The sequence below is a fragment of the Microcaecilia unicolor genome, chromosome 5 (assembly GCF_901765095.1).
Source record: "Microcaecilia unicolor chromosome 5, aMicUni1.1, whole genome shotgun sequence".
In the NCBI taxonomy this organism is placed as follows: Eukaryota; Metazoa; Chordata; class Amphibia; order Gymnophiona; family Siphonopidae; genus Microcaecilia; species Microcaecilia unicolor.
The window spans coordinates 68454973-68474350 of record NC_044035.1 but is presented as its reverse complement, the minus strand read 5'-3'; the positions used below and the strand labels follow the sequence as shown (position 1 = coordinate 68474350).

General features: G+C 42.2%; 1 protein-coding gene across 1 annotated transcript in view; it reads left to right on the top strand.

The window, feature by feature from the left end:
- Positions 1–19378, top strand: part of TCERG1L (transcription elongation regulator 1 like) — a 336955-nt gene that overhangs the window by 227408 nt on the left and 90169 nt on the right. The window contains 1 exon segment of the mRNA XM_030204960.1: positions 14893–15018. Within this exon segment, the coding sequence (XP_030060820.1) occupies positions 14893–15018 (126 nt within the window).

Below are 19378 nucleotides of genomic sequence, written 5' to 3'. Positions count from 1 at the left end.
TATAACACGTAACTGTGTTCTCTGTCGGATTCCATTTAGACCCTGTCTATGTGTACACCCATCTTCAAATTATGCAGCATTGCATTTAGATACCTTTTAGAATATCAAGTAGCTGGAATATTGGCATCTATGCGTGTACATACACACATGTCTCTGTGCCAATATTCTGGTGATTTACACATGTACTTTGATGCTGAAATTTTGATACCCACATTATAGACTATATAGTGTGAGTTAAGTTGTTAATAAGCCAATCAGTGCTGATAACTGCCACTTAGCAAGCAATTATTGACACAAATTGGCATTAATTAGAATTTATGTGCAGAACTGTCTAAGCTTATTCTATAACATGATGCGCGTAAGTTCTAAGTTGCTTAGTTGGAAAGGAGGCATGGCCATGGGCGTGGAATGGGTGGGTCATAGGCATTTCTAGAATCTATGTGCATGGTTATAGAATACACCTGTTCATGCATAATTTAGATGTTAGCATTTATACCAAGTTTTATTTGGCGTAACTGCCCATGACTAAATTTAGTCGCATGAATGGATAAGCAATAAAAATGAATCCTGGCTTTTAATGGGCAGAGGTACCCCCTCACCCCCCCCCCCCACCCACCTACAATGCTGCAACAATGAAGGCACATAACTCTGCCTTCACTCCCTTGACTTCTGACACAACTGTGATAAGCATGCCCTAATACTCCGTAGGTCCTGCAGGTACAGCACCATTATAATTTTGTGGACCTTAAGCACTTTTGCCTTCATGTGCCCTGTTCTCAGTGGTATGAGCTTTTAATTGAAATTGTATGTATATTTTATTTGTATTTTACATATGTGCATTCTATATATTTTAAAGGCTGAAAGACAAGGCATGAAAATAAATAACTTCTACATCATTCTTATTCTCTCTGATTAAAAAAAAACATTTTCATGGGCCCTAGGCACTTTACCCCAAATTCTGTATACGTCACCCAAATTTGTGTGTGGCTCCCAGATCCATGTGTAAACTAGTCAAATAGGTGCTAACAATTAATTATTGATAGCAAGCGCTTAATTGGCAGTAATTAGGAGTTACACGCAGATCTGTCTTATATCCTATTCTATAACATGCATGCCTAACTTTCATAGCGTGCAACTCAAAAGGGGGCTTGACCATAAGAAGGGCATGGACAGGTCAGGGGCATTCCCCAAAATTAGGCACAATGTTATATAATACTCACATTTGCGTGTCAATCTGCCATCAGTTGAGCATGAGCATTTGTCCCAGATTTTGGCAGGTATATGTGCTCAGGTCCAAACTTAGGTGCTAGTAGTACAGCGAGCTATTATTCTGTAGAGGGTGCCCTGTGCAGAGTGCCATTTACAGAACACTATCTTAGTTAGGATCATAACAGTACCTATCTGCCCCTGTGCTTGGACTAGGACAGCTACAGAGTGGAAGAAAACAATTGATTATAGGACATCAGTGTGGCTGTAGTTCTGAACAAATATGTCGCTTCTGAGCACTAGAAGAGGGTCACTGCCTGCAAAGACATCCTCCAAGCTAGCATTGTGTTTATATTAGAGAGTCCATATATGACCAATATACATACCTCCATAGGCCTCTAGAAATGGAACATATGATAGGTAAGCATCAGCACCTTACAGGGCCCACAGCAGTCCTATAGTATGTTTTCTGATCATGTCTAATAGCTATGCAGAATATTCCAGAAAGTGGCATACAGTTTCTAGGGAGCCACATTTCAGAGTCTGTGTGCTGAGATAGGAAAGAAATCAGTCAATATACTGGCCTACATAATGGTGCCACTAGTAAGTAGGTGTTTTAATGGACACTAAAAAACAACAGGCCAGCAGCATTCTGCATATTTAACAAGAGGGCCACCACCAGAAAGAAAGAAAGAAAGAAAGAAAGAAAGAAAGAAAGAAAGAAAGAAAGAAAGAAAGAAAGAAAGAAAGAAAGAAAGAAAGACCCTCTTCCCTTTCTTTGCTAACTAAGAAATCTGAAAATGCATTGCTACGGTCTGCATGCATTTTCTTCCACAAGTACTAAGTAAAGTGATGGCCTTGTATTATTTTGCTTGCAACATGAAATTATATGCAAAAATAGTTTAGAAATTTACCTTCAAAGAGCCCCATAATCACAGATGTAATCATGCCTTGCTTAGTTGCCAGCAACTCTCTTATGCACTGCAGCAGCATTGAGCAGCTCCAACACATGCCTTAAATTTGGCCTAGAAAATCTTGGTATCTGGTATAGCAACTGTAAGAAACAGAAAATGTAAAATGTGTGAAGCAATAGAAGCTTACAAACAGTTCACCTTAGATTCGTTTTCTTTCTATCCCAACACCCATAGCCATGAGCCTATTTCTCTTTGCATCTGACCCTCCACGCCCTCCTCTCTTCATAATTCCCCCAGCTTGTCTGAGTTTCTACATTTCTGTAGTCCCCCAGGTAAGCAGTAGTTGTTACCTCTGCACGGGCTGTCCAGGTCCATTCATCCTGCAGCTGCAAGGGGCATTGCACCCTCTCTAAAAAGAATCCATTCCTTTTTCATGATAAAACTACTCAGGAGGTAGCACTCCTATTCTAGAAAATGGGTTTTCCTTCCAGTCACCATGTTTCAATATGTCCTTCCTCTTTAGATAATACCATAACCCACAGTGACCAATGTCAATAGTTCCAGTCCCACAAGGTGACAACTCTAGTTGTATGTGTAATGTGCCTACATCTCATTATGTTATGCTTTATCTACTTATCTACTTCTAATCCCACATGATATTTTTATGCACCCTCTTTGCAACAGTTCTGAAATTCTTATACCGTTATTATGATTGGCAAGATATTCTTATGCACCTTATTTGTAACAATATTCTGAAATTCTTATTCCACTAATGTGATTATTGTTTAACATATTGAAAGCCACATTGAGTCTGCAAATAGGTGGGGAAATGTGGGATACAAATGCAGCAAATAAATAAATAAATAAATAAAAGTTGGTGTACATTTGCATACTGTGTATAAGTGGTGTGATCTCAGGCCATATGTATGTCTGAAATCTACTGTGTTTTTTCCTAAACATATATGGATATGGAAATAGGTGTATTTAATAAAAACTTCCTGCATTTGTTGAGTCTTTTATATAAACAGTGGCCTACCTTTGCATGACCATCCTTGCACATCTTCCTAACTAACCTATTCAAAATCATTCTTTTTAAATAGTGGTATTTATATGTATAAAAGTACTGGTGAGGCCGTTCTTTTATAGTGTCTTCCTTTGTTAAATGTGTTTTCTATTCTGCTTGTTGCCAAACATATATAGTTCTTCAGTGGTGTTCTATATGTTTTCTAAGACTTCAATAAATACTAGTGCAGTTTTAAATAGCTGGCCTTGGATGTCCTTTTTTTTAAACTCTAAACTACCTATGCAGAAATCATGCCTAGACTGAAGGCAAGATGGAGGAGTAGGACTAATGATTAGAGTAGTGGACTGAGACCCACAGAAGCCAGGTTCAGTCCCACTGCAGCTCCTTGTGATCTTGAACAATTAACTTAAGGCTTCTTTTACAAAGCCACGCTAGCGATTCCCATGTGGCAAATGAGAGAGAAGCCTATAGGAATTGAATGGGCTTCCTTTAATTTGCCGCACCAGGAATCAGTAGCACTGCTTTGTAAAAGAGGCCCTTAACCCTCCATTGCCTCAGGTACAAATTTAGAATGTAAACCCTAAAGAGGCAGGAAATGCAACTTGCCTTGAGCTAGTATTGAAAAGGCAGAATCTAAATTCAAATTCCTTTTTTATGCAACAATTTCCAATAAGTCTTATATGTGGATGAGGTATTGTGACTCTGGGCAAGTCACTTATCCCTCCATTGCCCCAGATGTAAAATAAGCACCTGTACATAATATGTAAACCACACAGAAAGGTAGTATATCAAATGCCATCTTCTTTGCCTTTCCCTTCCCTACTGTGATCTTATTTCAAGCTAAATGCTTTCAGTTGTATTTTTGTCTACTAAGAAAATCATGCCATTGCTTTTTCTACAGAAGCTAGTGAATATTTAAAGAAACATTTTAAATCTAAAATTCCTACTTATGAGCATTAATTATCAGATTATATGAATTTTCTCTAAGTACAAGATATATTTTCAGTCACTATTCAGATCGTTTTTCAAGGAAACAGACAAAATGAAGAAATTATGTGTTGGTTGAATAACTAGGCTAAATGCCATGAAAATGAAGTAGCTCCAAAGAGATGTATCCATTTTACATGCTGCCTACAGTGATTATCAGATGAGTTTTTGAAAAGGAAAAGGTGAATACAACAGTAAATAGATTTATACTTGGAAGAAATTCAAATCAAAATGGTTTTACTTTTACAAGCTTAGTGTGCAAATATGTGCCTGAAACCAGTACTTAGAAGCTTATGCGTAGATCCGTTCAAGTGTCCTGCTAGGCAGTTGCCCAGTACATACCCAAATGTGCTATTCCTTAGTACATAAACAATATTTCCGTATATCAAAAAAGGAGGAAGGAAGACCAAATGACAGCCATGCTTCAAGAAGCTCAGAAGTTTTCTTTCTCCATTTTCCTAAGGTGTTGTTAGAGAAATCCAGTGTTTGCACAAGACTCTCCTTATGAGAACCAATAGCACTTTGCCAAACAGGGACTCCTGAGGCAGGCCTGAACGGTCGAAACACGACTCGTGTCGAGTCCAGTTTTTTAAAGAATAAACTCTTGCTGTGAACTTTTTTCTCAGTCCAGTAGAAGTTTGTTTGGCGTCATCCATTTTGTCACCTTCACTGTATTCTTTTCATGGGTAGGTTGTGGGCATTCTGGAAAACTATGCACAGGGCGATAGAATACACCTGCTCTGTGCCTAACTTAGGTGCTGGTATTTACGCCAAGTTTTACTTGGTGTAGATGGCTGTGTCTAGAGTTAGGTACTGTCATAGCCACTTGCTTATTCTATATACTGTGTGGAAATTTAGGATTATTTTATAAAGTATGCCTAAATGAAGACGCACTTTATAGAATGTGCTTAGGCAAATTTCATTTTGGCTCCAAATTTTTAGGCATGATATATAGTCCCAAATGTAGAATCTGGGACTTAATGTCGTGGGGGGGGGGGGGGGGGGGATGAGGAATATACAGGGCTGTGGTCTAAAATGAACTTTCCACTGGCATTCAGTGTCATTCAGTTAATTTGATGTGGTTAATTTGGACTGCATAAAGAGCTCTCTTGGTGTTAACTAAATACTTAATTTGATCAGCTTTAGTATTGTATATTCAGCAGTCCAATGCAATGGCATAAGTCAGCTGAATATTCACAAACAAAATCAGATAAGTTATCTGATTGTCTTTAGGTGGAAATCATCCTGCGGCGTATTGGCCCCATTCTGTCTAGATTACTGTACTTTGTTGCATATAGGCTTATTGATGAAATTACTTTCAAAACTGCAATTGATTCAAAACAGAGCTACACAAACAGTTTCTAGTTGCATATATAGAACTACACTGATTGTTTGGTAGCTTACGTTCATCTTTGTCTTGAAGGCCCTAACTGATAGGGACTCAGTTTATATAGAATGTTGTCCTCCTCCCTTCACAATTGGTTGAATTCAGAGATCTGTACATGAAGCTTACCTTCTATTCTGATCTTGAAAAAACATAATGGGAGTCAATATTGAAAGTGATTTAACCAGGCTGGAGAGGATTCTTGCTTGGTTAAATTGCTTGTGTGGGGCTATCTGCTATCTTTTCAAATCGTCCAAATCGGTATTTTTGAAACCTGTTTTGCAGACATATATTTATGCATTTCATCTGCAATGCATCCAAATCACAAGGGAACATGTTGGGGGGCATTTTGAAGGTGGGATTAGGGTGTGTCTAATGGAACAAAACAAAATCGTCTAGGTCAAAAACGTCAATGTTTTGGTCTAGAACTGTTTTCAGAATGAATAAAGCACAAACAGGTGCCCTAAATTAACAGATAATCACTGGAGAGAAACAGGGATGACCCCCTCCTTACCCCCCAGTTGTCACTGGCCCCCTCCCAACCCCAAAAATGTGAATAGAAATAGTACTTGCTAGCCTCTATGACATCCTCAGATGTTATAGCCAGATTCATTAGATCATAGAGGTCCCTAGAGTAGTGTAGTGGTGGGTGCAGTGCACTGTAGACAGGTGGACCCAGGCCCATACCTCCCCCTACCTGTTACACTTGTGGTGGAAACTGTGAGCCCTCCAAAACTCACCAGAAACCCACTGTACCCAAATATATGTATCCCCTTCGCCTATAATGGCTATTATTGTGGTGTACAGTTGGGGGTAGTGGGTTTTGAAGACTCAGAAGACAAGATAAGGGAGCAACAGTGAGATGTGTATCTGGGAACATTTATTTGAAGTCTACAGCAGTGCTCCCTAAGGTGCCCCATTTCTCTCCTGGGATGTGTGTGGGACCAGTCTGCTAGAACTTCTGTCCCCTCCATATCCCAATTGCTTTTTTTTTTTTTTTCGAAAATAGCCTGAAAAGATAAACATGCAGAGCACAAAATGTTGTTAGAAATGGTATTTTCAAAAAAAAGTCATTTTGCTTTTTCGAAAATGGTTACATTTGCTATTCGGATTTGGGACGTTTAGCGCAAAACATCCAAAGTTCGACTTAGACATCTTATCGAAAATGCCCCTTCACGTAACTTAAAAGTATCATCAAAAGAGCTGCCGACCTCCACCAAAAATTGAATGTCACCTGCATACAGTTTATAAGTAAGATGAAAACTATTCAGGAGTCTACAGAGAGGTAACAAAAAGATGTTAAACAGCATAGCAGAAAGAGCTAAACCCTGTGGCATGCCTGATAAACAATTAAAAGAGCTCCTCCCTTGCAAATCTTAACATAGTCACTCACACAGGTAATTTAAATGACGAGGAGACTCTCCAGGTTGTTTAAATTATTTTGATTAATGGGCCCTGTTTTTTAAATATGGACCTGAATTATTTTTACACTTTTCTCTGCTATAGCTATTTGGGGAACTAAGGAAAGTGAGGAATCTAAAATAGATGTGGAAATGGGTAGAAGATATTCTAAATACACCTCTATCTTCTCCTTTTGTAGCCTAATGGTTAGAGCAAAGGCCTTTGATCCTGCCAATGCGTGTTCAAGTCCTACTGTAGCCCCTTGTGACCTTGGGCAAGTCACTTAACCCTCTGTTGCCCCAGGTACAAAGATTTAGATTGTGAGCTCTCTGGAGACAGAGAAAATAGCTGTATATAATATATACACGCTATAGAAATCATTAGTAGTAATAGTAGTAGTTTTTACTAGGTGGAATCACATGTTCAACAAACCTGTTCCCTTAGGGCCCCCCTTGCAAATGCTTGTAATGAGCTATCCCAAGTTTAACCTAAGGGGGATGTTAAAGGGGATGCCATTGCCAGTCCCAAGACTAATCTGTGTCCTGTTCATCATAGAAAGCATACACTACTGTTGTGCAGGTATCTTTTGTGATGCTGGTCTGATATGCAACTCCAATCTGTTTAAAATCCAAAAATTGTTTCTACATGACAGCCATGAAGACTGAATGGACAACTGTAGCCTGTTTGGCTCCTCCGTATTAAAAGGCTGGGGATGTGCACAAGGAAAAGAATTTCCGTTTGTTTTTGGTTACTGTGGCCTCTTTTCCCCAATTTTTGCCTTTACTTTTTATTGATATTTAAATAAAGTTATTTCAAACTTTGTCAAGCTACAAAAACAGAAATAATGTACGTAATATATAGCCTAATTGCGTTATACTTACCCAACAGTGCATTGTCAAATCACAAAAGATATACCCCTTAATATTCAGTGCTATTTAACTGGTCAGCAATGGCCGCTGACTGTTTAAATAGCATTTAACCAGCTAAACATGAATATTCAGAGGGAGATAACTAGTTATCTCCACTGAATATTTGTGGTTAATGCATAGGACTAGATTCTATATATCATGCAAAAAATTTCCTCAGGGAGATCATTTGCGTGGAAGCGCATTCTATAAACACAACATGCTGTATATAAAATGCAAAAATATGCACATTACATACAACACACTTTTTGCACCGAATTGTGCACACTATATAAAACACGCCCAAAATGACATCATCATGTAACAATGTTGTGACGTCACCATTTGGATATCCATAGGGACATTCTATAAGATATGCCTCCTAAAAAGAGAAGAATGCCAAATTTCTCCCCTAATAACAATGAGCTGTTTGCAAGACTGTTCCTCCGAATGGAGGAACAGTATTTTGTAGTGCCTGGGAGGAGAAGGACCTTTACCAAGTAGTACAGGAGGAGCTGAGAGAGGCTCACTATCCTCTACAACAAAGATGTCCAGATCATTCGAGATGTGAGTATACTAAGTACTTACAGTTCCTAATTCTAGTTAGTACAGTACTACCAAACAAACAAATCATGCATCAACATATTTCCAGAGAATACTTAATTATAAATTTGTAATCAGATTCGAATCCTTACATATTCCTTTGAAATATTGTAATATAACAGTAAGATGGTAATGGCTGTTCTCTAGAAAGAGAAGGCAAGTGCTCTAAACACTTCCTTCTTTGAGCAATATGGCCAACGTACAAGGCTGCTTTAGAGGCACCAAATGAGAAAAACTCTTTATTGCAATATTCCATCTTGTTTGGGACTTTTATTCATTGTGTTCCTGTCTACTGTCCAGTTTTTGTGTTCTCTGCCTATGGATAGTTCTATATTTTATTCTATTCTCAGTATCTAAGACTCATTATTTGACTTGATTAGAATCTATGTTTTCCATTTGCAGCAGAGGCGTAGCCACGGGTGGGTCTGGGCCCACCCAGTTTGGCCTCAGGCATAGCCAGCAGTGGGTGCATCTAGACAGTGCTAGCAGAACAGGCTGGACATCCGCTGTCCTAAGCTGCTCTCTTCTAATGGAGCCCATGCAGGAACTGCTCTTCATTCCTTCCTTCACTCACCTCACCCACTCCACAACTCTTCTTCCTTCAGGAGGTCCCCAGCAGTGGCAGCAATTCCTATATGCTGCCTGTCACTAAGCTGAAAGCCTCTACTCTCCTGCACCTTCCTGTTTCTCTGCCTTGGTGGGACGCAACAAAATGGAGTCTTCTGGGTTAGCAGCATGCAGCATATAGGAATGGCTGCCGGGGACCCACTGAAGCAAGGAGAGTTGCAGGTGGGTAAGGTGAGGGAAGAAATGAAGAAGATATGCTGCCTGGGGGGGAGAGCAGAGAGGAAAGGAGAATTGCTGGTCGATACTCAAAATGATTTAACTGGCCAGAGATGGTAGCTGACCGTTCTCCATGGACTTTCTCCTCAATAACTTGTTCCTTAGGACTTTACCTTTGTGTTGAGATGCCTAAAAGACAAGGAACAGTGAGAAATCCACCTCCAACCTTGACGTCGACCCTGATGGCTTTGGGGCAACATTCCATGGAACAATATGCTGCAGTATCTCAGCCTGCTCTGGGCGTTCCCACTGCGACAGGCAGGGAAGAGACCGCCGCGCTGCTGGGCAGTAACATGTCGTTGAGCTCACTTTCTCCACCACTGCCATCGTCTGCATTATGTTGTAAAATGAACTAGAGCAGCAAAAAAAAGGAGGTACAAACCCTCACGGAACCGTGATATATGAAACAAAAAGTGAGGAGAACGAATGAGGATACAAAAAAATATATTTATTCATATAACAAATAATGAAAGATGATGACCCGACACGGCCGTATTTTGGCCCATTTGCAAACGTCTTTTACGAGAGGAGTATCACAGGCTCGTTCCTGATCATTACCAGAATTTTTTCCAAGGAGAGGAGATCCAAGTGAGTCTGGCTTCAATATTCTTCTCAGAGCGTATGCACATCATACTACCTGAGATTGTAAAAAGACCCCTGAGGCAGGCCTTTGGGCCAAAACACGGCCGTGTCGGGTCGTCATCTTTCATTATTTTTTATATGAATAAATATATTTTTTGGAATCCTCATTCGTTCTCCTCACTTTTTGTTTCATATCATTTCGTAAAATGAACTAAACATGTTTTCTTGCTTTTGTGATATCCTATATATTTTAAACAGCATGTATTGTACATTCCTAACTATATTTTAATAGCACATTATTTAATTGCCTGCTCAATTAATGTCATACTTTTCATAAAATTAGCGATCACCGAGGAGTGTGGAATAGAAATTAGGCATGTTTTTGCTTATCATTCTTTTCTTTAATTGTTCCTAAACCAACTTCTTATAAACACGTTAATTGCTTGCATCAACCTTGACATATCCATATAAATACCTTACTCTCATATTTTATACAGTGTGTCTACTTCTGAAAGAAATACTAACGCAAAAGTCCAAAACCATGCTGTCAGGTTACGGTGAAATTTAATCAGATCTTCTCCCCACGTTTATTTAATATTCTGATGTGATATGTAGTACAATTTGAAATTGCTAGCACATAAAAAGTGGGATTCTTATTTTTAATCTTCTGCTTATGCTTGACATAAAACATAGACCTTTTGTTCTTTATAAATTCATATTAAAAAGGGGGCACAGCCTCAGGAATGTCGTTACAGTAACTATTTTATAAGGGAGAGATAATAGGATTTGATGTTCCATCTTTCTGTGGCTACACTCAAAGCAGTTTACATATTATATAAGGTACTTAGGGGTCTTTTATAAAGGCACACTAGGGTTTTTAGCGTGTGCTAAAAATTCTAACGCACTTTTGTAAAAGGGGCCCTTATTTTGTACCTGGGGGCAATGGAGGGCCACAAGAGCTACAGTGGGATTCAAACTCAGTTCCCCCTGGTTTCAGGCTACTACACAAACCATTCTATAGCATTACCAGAGGTATGCAATGCTGTATACAAGAATGAGACTAGAAACAGTGTGAGGGCCTGTTAAAATAAAGCAGTGGCGTACCAAGGGGGGGCCAGTGGGGGCGGTCCGCCCCGGGTGCACGCCGCTGGGGGGTGCCGCGCGCCTGTCGGCTCTGCTCGTTCCCTGCTCCCTCTGCCCCGGAACAGGTTACTTCCTGTTCCGGGGCAGAGGGAGCAGGGAACGAGCGAAGCTGACAGACACGCGGCACCCCCCCCTCCCAGCAGGTAAAAATGCACCCCGGGGGGGTGTCCTTTCGCCGGGGGGAGGTGTCCGTCCTTTCGCCGGGGGGGAGGTGTCCTTTCGCTGGGGGTGGGGGGAGTCGCTCTGCACCCGGGGGGGGGGGGGCGCATCGGCGATTCACCCCGGGTGTCAGCCACCCTAGGAACGCCATTGAAATAAAGGAAAAGTCCTTGAGTAATTGTGAATGAAGGCAAACGATGTTGGGATCCTGGCACTGGTTCTGACTGAAATGGAAGGGAAAAGATAGGAGTCTGCAAAAACAAAATAAGAAGTTTTGTCAAAATGCTCTATTTATTTCCAAATAAAAGCTTATTTCTAAAGAGGTGGAACTACCAGCACCCTCACCCCTGCCCCCTTGTTATGGAGGTTTTTTTTTTAAAAGGTGAATATCTGAAAATCCATAAGGTGCCTACTGTTTATGAGCCTTTATAAAATAGGCCCCCAAAACTATCCTCAATAGCGCACAAATTCTCACACAGATTTACACCAGCTCCAAAGGTATAAATGTATCTATCTTTGTGGGGCCCTTTTACTAAACCGTATTAAGCACATAGGGCTAGATTCTATATATGGCGCCTCAAAATTCCGTGTGGGGAAAAAATACACCTATGCGTATTCTGTAAAGTATGCCTACATTTTATAGAATAGGCTTAAATTTCCAAGCGGTATATAGAATTACGCTTCTCAATGCGACCCAATATATTTGCGGCCATTTACGTTATGTTTTATTTGGTGTAAATCCCAGGATTTTAATAAGGCCCAGAGTGGGTATATTCTATAACAATGCATATAGGTTTTAGAAACGCCTACGCCCCACCCATGGCTATATCCCCTTTTCAACTATGCCACTTAGAATTCAGGTGCAGCACGTTACAGAATATGCATAGTGAGTTGTGGGTGTAAATCTTAATGCCAATTAGTGCTCATAATTTCTTGTTAATATGCAGTTAACAGAGCTGAATAGCTAGTTAACCAATTATGTTACGTGCATTGTTATAGAATACGCTTCGATTTCTGTGCAGGAATTAAGGCGCCATATATAGAATCAGAGGAATAGGGTATATCCTCGACAACTTGCCAAAAGTTAGACACCAGGATGGTATATGCTAAGTGCAATTTCTACATCAGCAATTACACACTAATTACAGTTATAGAATAACAGCATTAGTCGGTATTTACATGCCGTTTATGTGTTGCCACTTACACCAAGCAAATGGCTGGTGTAAATGTCTATGACTACATGGTATTCTATCCCCCCAATATTCAGCACTATTTAACTGGCCCTTAACTGGCTATCTGCAAATATTCAGCGGGAGATAGATGGTTATCTCCTGCTGAATATTCCCGGTCAGTGCTTAGCGGCTAACCGGTTATATTGTGCGATATAACCGGCTATCTGGTAATATTGAGCACATCGTCGGCTAAGTTCGGTGGCCAAATTGGATTGCCAAACTAGCAGGCCTATCTTTGGCTAGTTGAAACTTAACCAGCCAGTGCTGAATATTGGCTTGGCCAGTTAAATTTAAACCGGCCAAAAATTAACTGGATATTCAATGTCGGTCACCAGAAGCAGTCCAACACTGAATATCTGATCTCAGCGCGGACCGCTGGAGTTAGCTGGGCTGCCTCGGTCTGAATATCTGCCCCTATAACTTTAGCATATAGGTTCTAGGCATACCCCTGACCCATCTTCCATGTCCACACCCCCTTGTAGTTAGGCACTATGGAATTTGCATGCTAAGGTTCTAGAATATTGACTAAAGTCAGTTACATGCTTACATGCGTACCTGCAAATTATGGCCAATTAATACCAATTATCACAAATAATTGGTTGTCAGTGCTTTCTATTTGTGCGTAATTTTATGTGCTAAGCATAAAATTGTGTGCATAAGATTATAGAATGAGGGGGGTTAACATGCGATTTACCACACGGTAACTACTAGTGCAGAGAAGTGTTAAGGGGCTTTGTGCTAATTTAGCAGTTACTGTGTGGTAAACCACACATTAAGAACTTTTTGTGTCACTATCCCCACTCCACAGCTTTGGAGTTAGACGAGGGGTTCTCAACCTAGTCCTTGGGGCACACAAAGCCAGTCAGGTTTTCAGGACACCCACAATGAATATACATAAGAGAAATTTGGATGCACTACCTTCACTGTATGCAAATTTATCTCATGCATATTTATTTTGGGTATCCTGAAAACCTGACTGGCTAGGTGTGTCCCAAGGACTGGGTTGAGAACCCCTGGGTTAAACCATTAAACTTAAACATACCAATCCAAACATGCATGTCCTGTCTGCAGCGTACTACTGCCCTGGCATATCCTACACTTAATTCCCACCAGGTTTCCCTATACTCCTTTTTATCAGCAACTATGTACTGAGACCTGGCCTGCATTAGGCTACACTCCAGACCAGGTATTACCTGCCACTCTGCTTAATCTGTAGCCAGATGAGTACCTGGCCCTTGTACTGTGGACCTGTCTCTGCTGCCCTTTCCTAACACCTTCCAAGCTTTCTCCTCGGAACAGTATAGCCAAAACATGAACTACTATATCAATATAGAAATATTTTCCCTTCAGCATTCACTCCATTGCAGTTTATGGATATCCAGTCCTATGTTAGGCACCAATGACCCCTCTCCTGTTAGCAGGAAAATCATTTACCAGGGTGATTCACACTATTCACTCTCAGGGAAAACAGTTGATTCCTCCCCAGAAAAAAAGACTTAATCAAGCCCTAGGGTATTAACTTCTATCCTCTCAGGTTCCAGTTGCTCCCCTCCACAGAGGTAGAGACTTATCCAGCCCTTGGATACTCTTCACCTCTGCGCTCCCAAGTTCTACATTTCCATGTGGACACATCCCTCAAGCCTTGGCTTCACTGTCTGCTTCAAGAGGTGGAGTTTCCTCCCATTCCTGGCCCTAGAGACTGCCTGCCACTGAGGCTGGAGGGGAACTCTAGACCCCCAGCCCTCCTTCCTAGAGAAATCTTATCTTGTTCTCCATTTCATTGGCTCGGGGCTTCCTGTCACTCTGAGTTTCCTTCTTCAGGGGTCCTTTTACTAAGGTGCACTGAAAAGTGGCCCGTGGTAGTGTAAGCGCAGGTTTTGGGTGTGCGCAGAATCATTTTTCAGCGCACCTGTAAAAAAGGCCTTTTAAAAATTTTTGCCAAAAATGGACGTGTGGCAAAATGAAAATTGCTGCATGTGCATTTTGGGTCTGAGACCTTACCGCACGTATCAGATGCGCAGCAAAAATGAAATTACCGCAAGAGCCACGTGGTAGCCATGTGGTAATTCCATTTTGGCGTGCATTAGGCGCGGGTAGCCGCTTACACAGCTTAGTAAAAGGGTTCCTCAATTTCTTGCTGAGTTCCTCCTTACTTCAAGGAATAATGCTTCTTTTAAAGCTCCTGTCTGCCAGTGAGGTGAGAGCTGATGACTGCCACACCTATCAGGTGCTGTCAGCAAATCAGAGCATGCTTAATTAGTGCAGTTGTGAACTGCCAGATCAGCCTGCTTTTCCCAGGTTCCTCCCAGCCTAGCCCTGCTAACCTTACAGACCTCTGCCTTATAGGATTTGTAGTTCCACTTAAAGGCAAGCCTACTTGAATTTATTTGAAAAACAGGAGTACTTTGCATGTATTATATGCAGTGTTACAAAATGAGAATTGTTTTTGTGCCTTCTAAGATGAAAAGCTTTGCATAAACACAGTAAATTCTTTGTTCTCTCTGTGCAGGTACTGTTTCGAGAATGAATAATCATACAGCTCCTTTGATGCCACCTCAACTCACCCGGTTAACTGCTGTAACTGCACCAGCTGTGACTTTTATGGCTGCAAATTTAGTGGAGCAAACATCAGCAGGTGTGTTTCTTGTTTTAATCATTATGAATAGATATAATTTAATCCATTGTATGTTAAACACTACTCATCAATAAGAATAGAGAATAAATAGTATATATGTGTCCAAAAAAAAAGGACCCCAACATTTTTCCTAATAACCCCAAAACTTTCTACTGCAGCAGAAACTTCTACCTGAAGTTCCAGACATTTCTGAGTAATTTATTTTGCAACAGGATGGAGCTACAGCACATCAGGCTCGCAAAACAGTCCAGCTCTTAATGAAACCCTAGAATTCATTGTGCCAACAGCTCAGTGGCCTCGAAGGCTTTGTGAACTTATCAAAGTCGAAGGAGGACACTTTGTACACAAACTATGAATTAACTAAGAAAAAACCCCATTATACTAATGCATTTTCAAAGGTCATAATAAATGTTTAAACAATTGCAAAGTATTTTGAAACTATGTACAGAGTCCCATTTTTTTTTCTGGACACCAGTGCACTTAACAAATTGCTTTAATTGTAGACAGTATATTGGTCATTTGCTTCCATTCCTTTTTGCTGTATCCTTTGCCCCCTCCTCCCCAAGAGAGATGTGCACACATTCAAAAGAACTCATCGTTTCTTTGTGGATATGTATGGCTGCAGTATAATTTTCAACACAGATATTTATTTATTAGGATTGATTTACCGCCTTTTTGAAGGAATTCACTCAAGGCAGTGTACAGTAAGAATAAATCAAACATGAGCAATAGACAATTACAGCAGTAAAAATATTCAAATAACAATGCAAAGTATGGCGTGGAGGGGCATAATCGAATGGCGCCGGCCAAATAGATGGCCAGCCATCTTCGGGCCCGGCTCCGCAAGGGGCCGGAGCCGGTCCGTATTTTCAAAATACGGTTGGGGCCAGCTAAATCAATTGCCGGGTGAAGAGGAGATGGCCAGCTTCGTTTTTCAGCCATTATGAAAACCGGGCCTAGCCATCTCAAACCCGGTGAAATGCAAGGCATTTGGTCATGAGAGGAGCCAGCATTTGTAGTGTACTGGCCCCCATAACATGCCAGGACACCAACCGGGCACCCTAGGGGGGCACTTCTAGAAATTAAAAAAATAAATAAAAATAGCTCCCTGGTGCATAGCTCCCTTACCTTGGGTACCGAGTTCCCCAATTCCCTGCCAAACCCCACTCCCTACAACTCTACACCATTACCATAGCCCTAAGGGGTGAAGGGGGCGCCCACAAGTGGGTACAGTGGGTTTGGAGGGGGGTTGGAGGGCTTCCATTTACCACCACAACTGTAACAGGTAGAGGGATGGGCCTGGGTCCACCTGCCTGAAGTGCACTGCACCCACTAAATACTGCTCCAGGGACCTGCATACTGCTGTCAGGGAGCTGGGTATGACATTTCAGGCTGGCATACAGACTGGCAAAAAACTTTTTTTAAAAAAATTTTGTTTGAGTGGGAGGAGGTTGGTGACCACTGGGGGAGTAAGGGGAGGTCATCCTCGTTTCCGTCCGATGGTCATCTGGTCAATTGGGGCACTTTTTTGTGACTTGGACCTAAAAATAAATGGACCAAGTGCAGCCGGCGAAATGCTCATCTGAGCCGGCATCTTTTTTCCATTATGGAGTGAAGCCGGCTATCTCTTAACCATGCCCCCTCCCTGCCCCCACCACACCCCCATCCCGCCTTCTGTACCCTTCCTTGAAGCTTGGCCGGCTCTGCAACGAAAAGCAGTTGGGGCCGGCTAAAATCTGCTTTCGATTATACCGATTTGGCCGGGATCAGGAGATCGCCGGCCATCTCCCGATTTGTGTCGGAAGATGTCCGGTGATCGCTTTTGAAAATAAGCTCAGTTGTGTTGACATTGCAAGTAGTATACTATTGAGCTTATTTTCAAAAGAGATCGCCGGACATCTTCTGACACAAATCGGGAGATGGCCAACGATCTCCTGATCCCGGCCAAATCGGTATAATCGAAAGCCGATTTTAGCCAGCCCCAACTGCTTTTCTTCGCGGAGCCGGCCAACCTTCAAGGAAGGGTACAGAAGGCGGGACGGGGCGTGGTGGGGGGCGGGATGGGGGCATGGTTATGAGATAGCCGGCTTCACCCCATAATGGAAAAAAGATGGCCAGCTCAGAAGAGCATTTAGCCGGCTGCACTTGGTCCATTTATTTTTAGGTCCAAGTCTCAAAAAAGTGCCCCAATTGACCAGATGACCACCGGTGGGAAACGGGGATGACCTCCCCTTACTCCCCCAGTGGTCACCAACCCCCTCCCACCCAAAAAAAATGTTTTTTAAGTTTTTTACCAGTCTGTATGCCAGCCTGAAATGTCATACCCAGCTCCCTGACAGCAGTATGCAGGTCCCTGGAGCAGTATTTAGTGGGTGCAGTGCACTTCAGGCAGGTGGACCCAGGCCCATCCCCCCCTACCTATTCCACTTGTGGTGGTTAATGTTGAGCCCTCCAAAAAAAAACCAAACCCACTGTACCCACATGTAAGTGCCCCCCTTCACCCCTTAGGTCTATGGTAATGGTGTAGAGTTGCGGGGAGAGGGGTTTGGCGGGGATTTGGGGGGCTCAGTACTCCAGGTAAGGGAGCTATGCACCAGGGAGCTATTTTTTAAAATTATTTCTAGAAGTGCCCCCTAGGGTGCCCGGTTGGTGTCCTGGCATGTGAGGGGGGCCAGTGCACTACAAATTCTGGTTCCTCCCATGCATTTGTAGTGCACTGGCCCCCCTCATATGTATAATCGAAAGCCGGTTTTAGCCAGCCCCAACTGCTTTTCATCGCGGAGCCGGCAAACCTTCAAGGAAGGGTACAGAAGGCGGGATGCGGCGTGGTGGGGGGCGGGATGGGGGCATGGTTACGAGATAGCCAGCTTCACCCCATAATGGAAAAAAAGATGGCCAGCTCAGACAAGCATTTAGCCGGCTGCACTTGGTCCATTTATTTTTAGGTCCAAGTCACAAAAAAGTGCCCCAATTGACCAGATGACCAGCAGTTTAAATTGAATCCAACCAACAATAGGCAACCAATGAAAGTTTTGTAAATGTGGGGCAATATGCTTAAACTTGCTTGCTCTAGTAAGGAGTCGGGCAGAAGCATTCTGTGCCACCTGCAAAGCTCGCAACATGCCATGCGGTAATCCATACAACAAGGCATTACAATAATCAAAGTAAGGTAACACATAACTTTGCAAAACCGTATGAAAATTCTGCTCCGAGAGAAAACATCATAACCGAGTCACCAACCACAGTTTAAAAAACACTGCACAAATCACCAACCCAATATGTACATTCATTGACAAAGTAGTATCCAAGGTTACTCCTAAACTCCAAATAGAATCCAACAATGGCACAAAAACAGAATCCAAATAAAGACCTGAAGAAGGACAAACCTCACTCACCTGCGACAACCAAAAAATGTGGGTCTTTGCCACATTCAAGCTTAATCCGTTCATCCTTAACCATTACTGAATCGTACAAAAATGAGATTCCACTAACAGAACACTCTTAACTGCTGTACCTGGAACAGGAAAATAAAATCGTATGTCATCGGCATACAAGCGATAACAAACACCCAACCGTTCCAAAACTTTGCAAACCGGCAACAAAAACAAATTAAACAATAATGAAGACAAACAAGAACCTTGCGATACTCCTGAAGTCACAGTAATCCATGCTGACTTTGATGAGCCTTCTACTACCTGAAACGCCGGGACCAGGGCAGGGCCACCGTTGCATCCCCCAAGATCGTGTACGCCACCCCCTCAGATTGTTGCCCCCCCACCAGATCGCTGCTGCAATTGAAATACCTTGTTGGCTGGTGGGGATCCTGAGGCCCTGCCAGCAGAAGACGTCTTCCTCCAGCGCTGTTCTTCTGCCGATTACCTGCCCCTGCGGCTGCTTGTTCTCTCAGGGCATGCTCGGTTTCAAAACCAAGCATGCACACCTGAGAGGAAAAGCAGCTGCTCAGCTAGGCAGAAGAGCAGCACTGGAGTTGCTCATCCAGGTCCTCCCCAGCCTCCAAGGGGGGCCTGGCCACGATACTGGAGCTTTCTCTCTCCTGCTCCTGTCGGGACGTGATCACTCGGGTCCCCTCAGGAGCAGGAGAGAAAGAGAGAGACCCCGGCGCCGGACCTCCCTTGGAAACCTGGGCCCAGGAAATTTTCCCCCCTTCCTCCCCTCTCGGCAGCCCTATTGCATGCCACTCTTGAGCTGTAGTCATTTTTTTCTGTGAAAATAGGTCCACAAATCCTTTTTAATATGCTTCTTGCTATTCTTTCACACTGTAGTAGTTCATTCATTAAAAATTTACATAAACTTTAGCACAGTGGGCTTTGCATGAAAGTTTACTATAAAAAGTCAATTT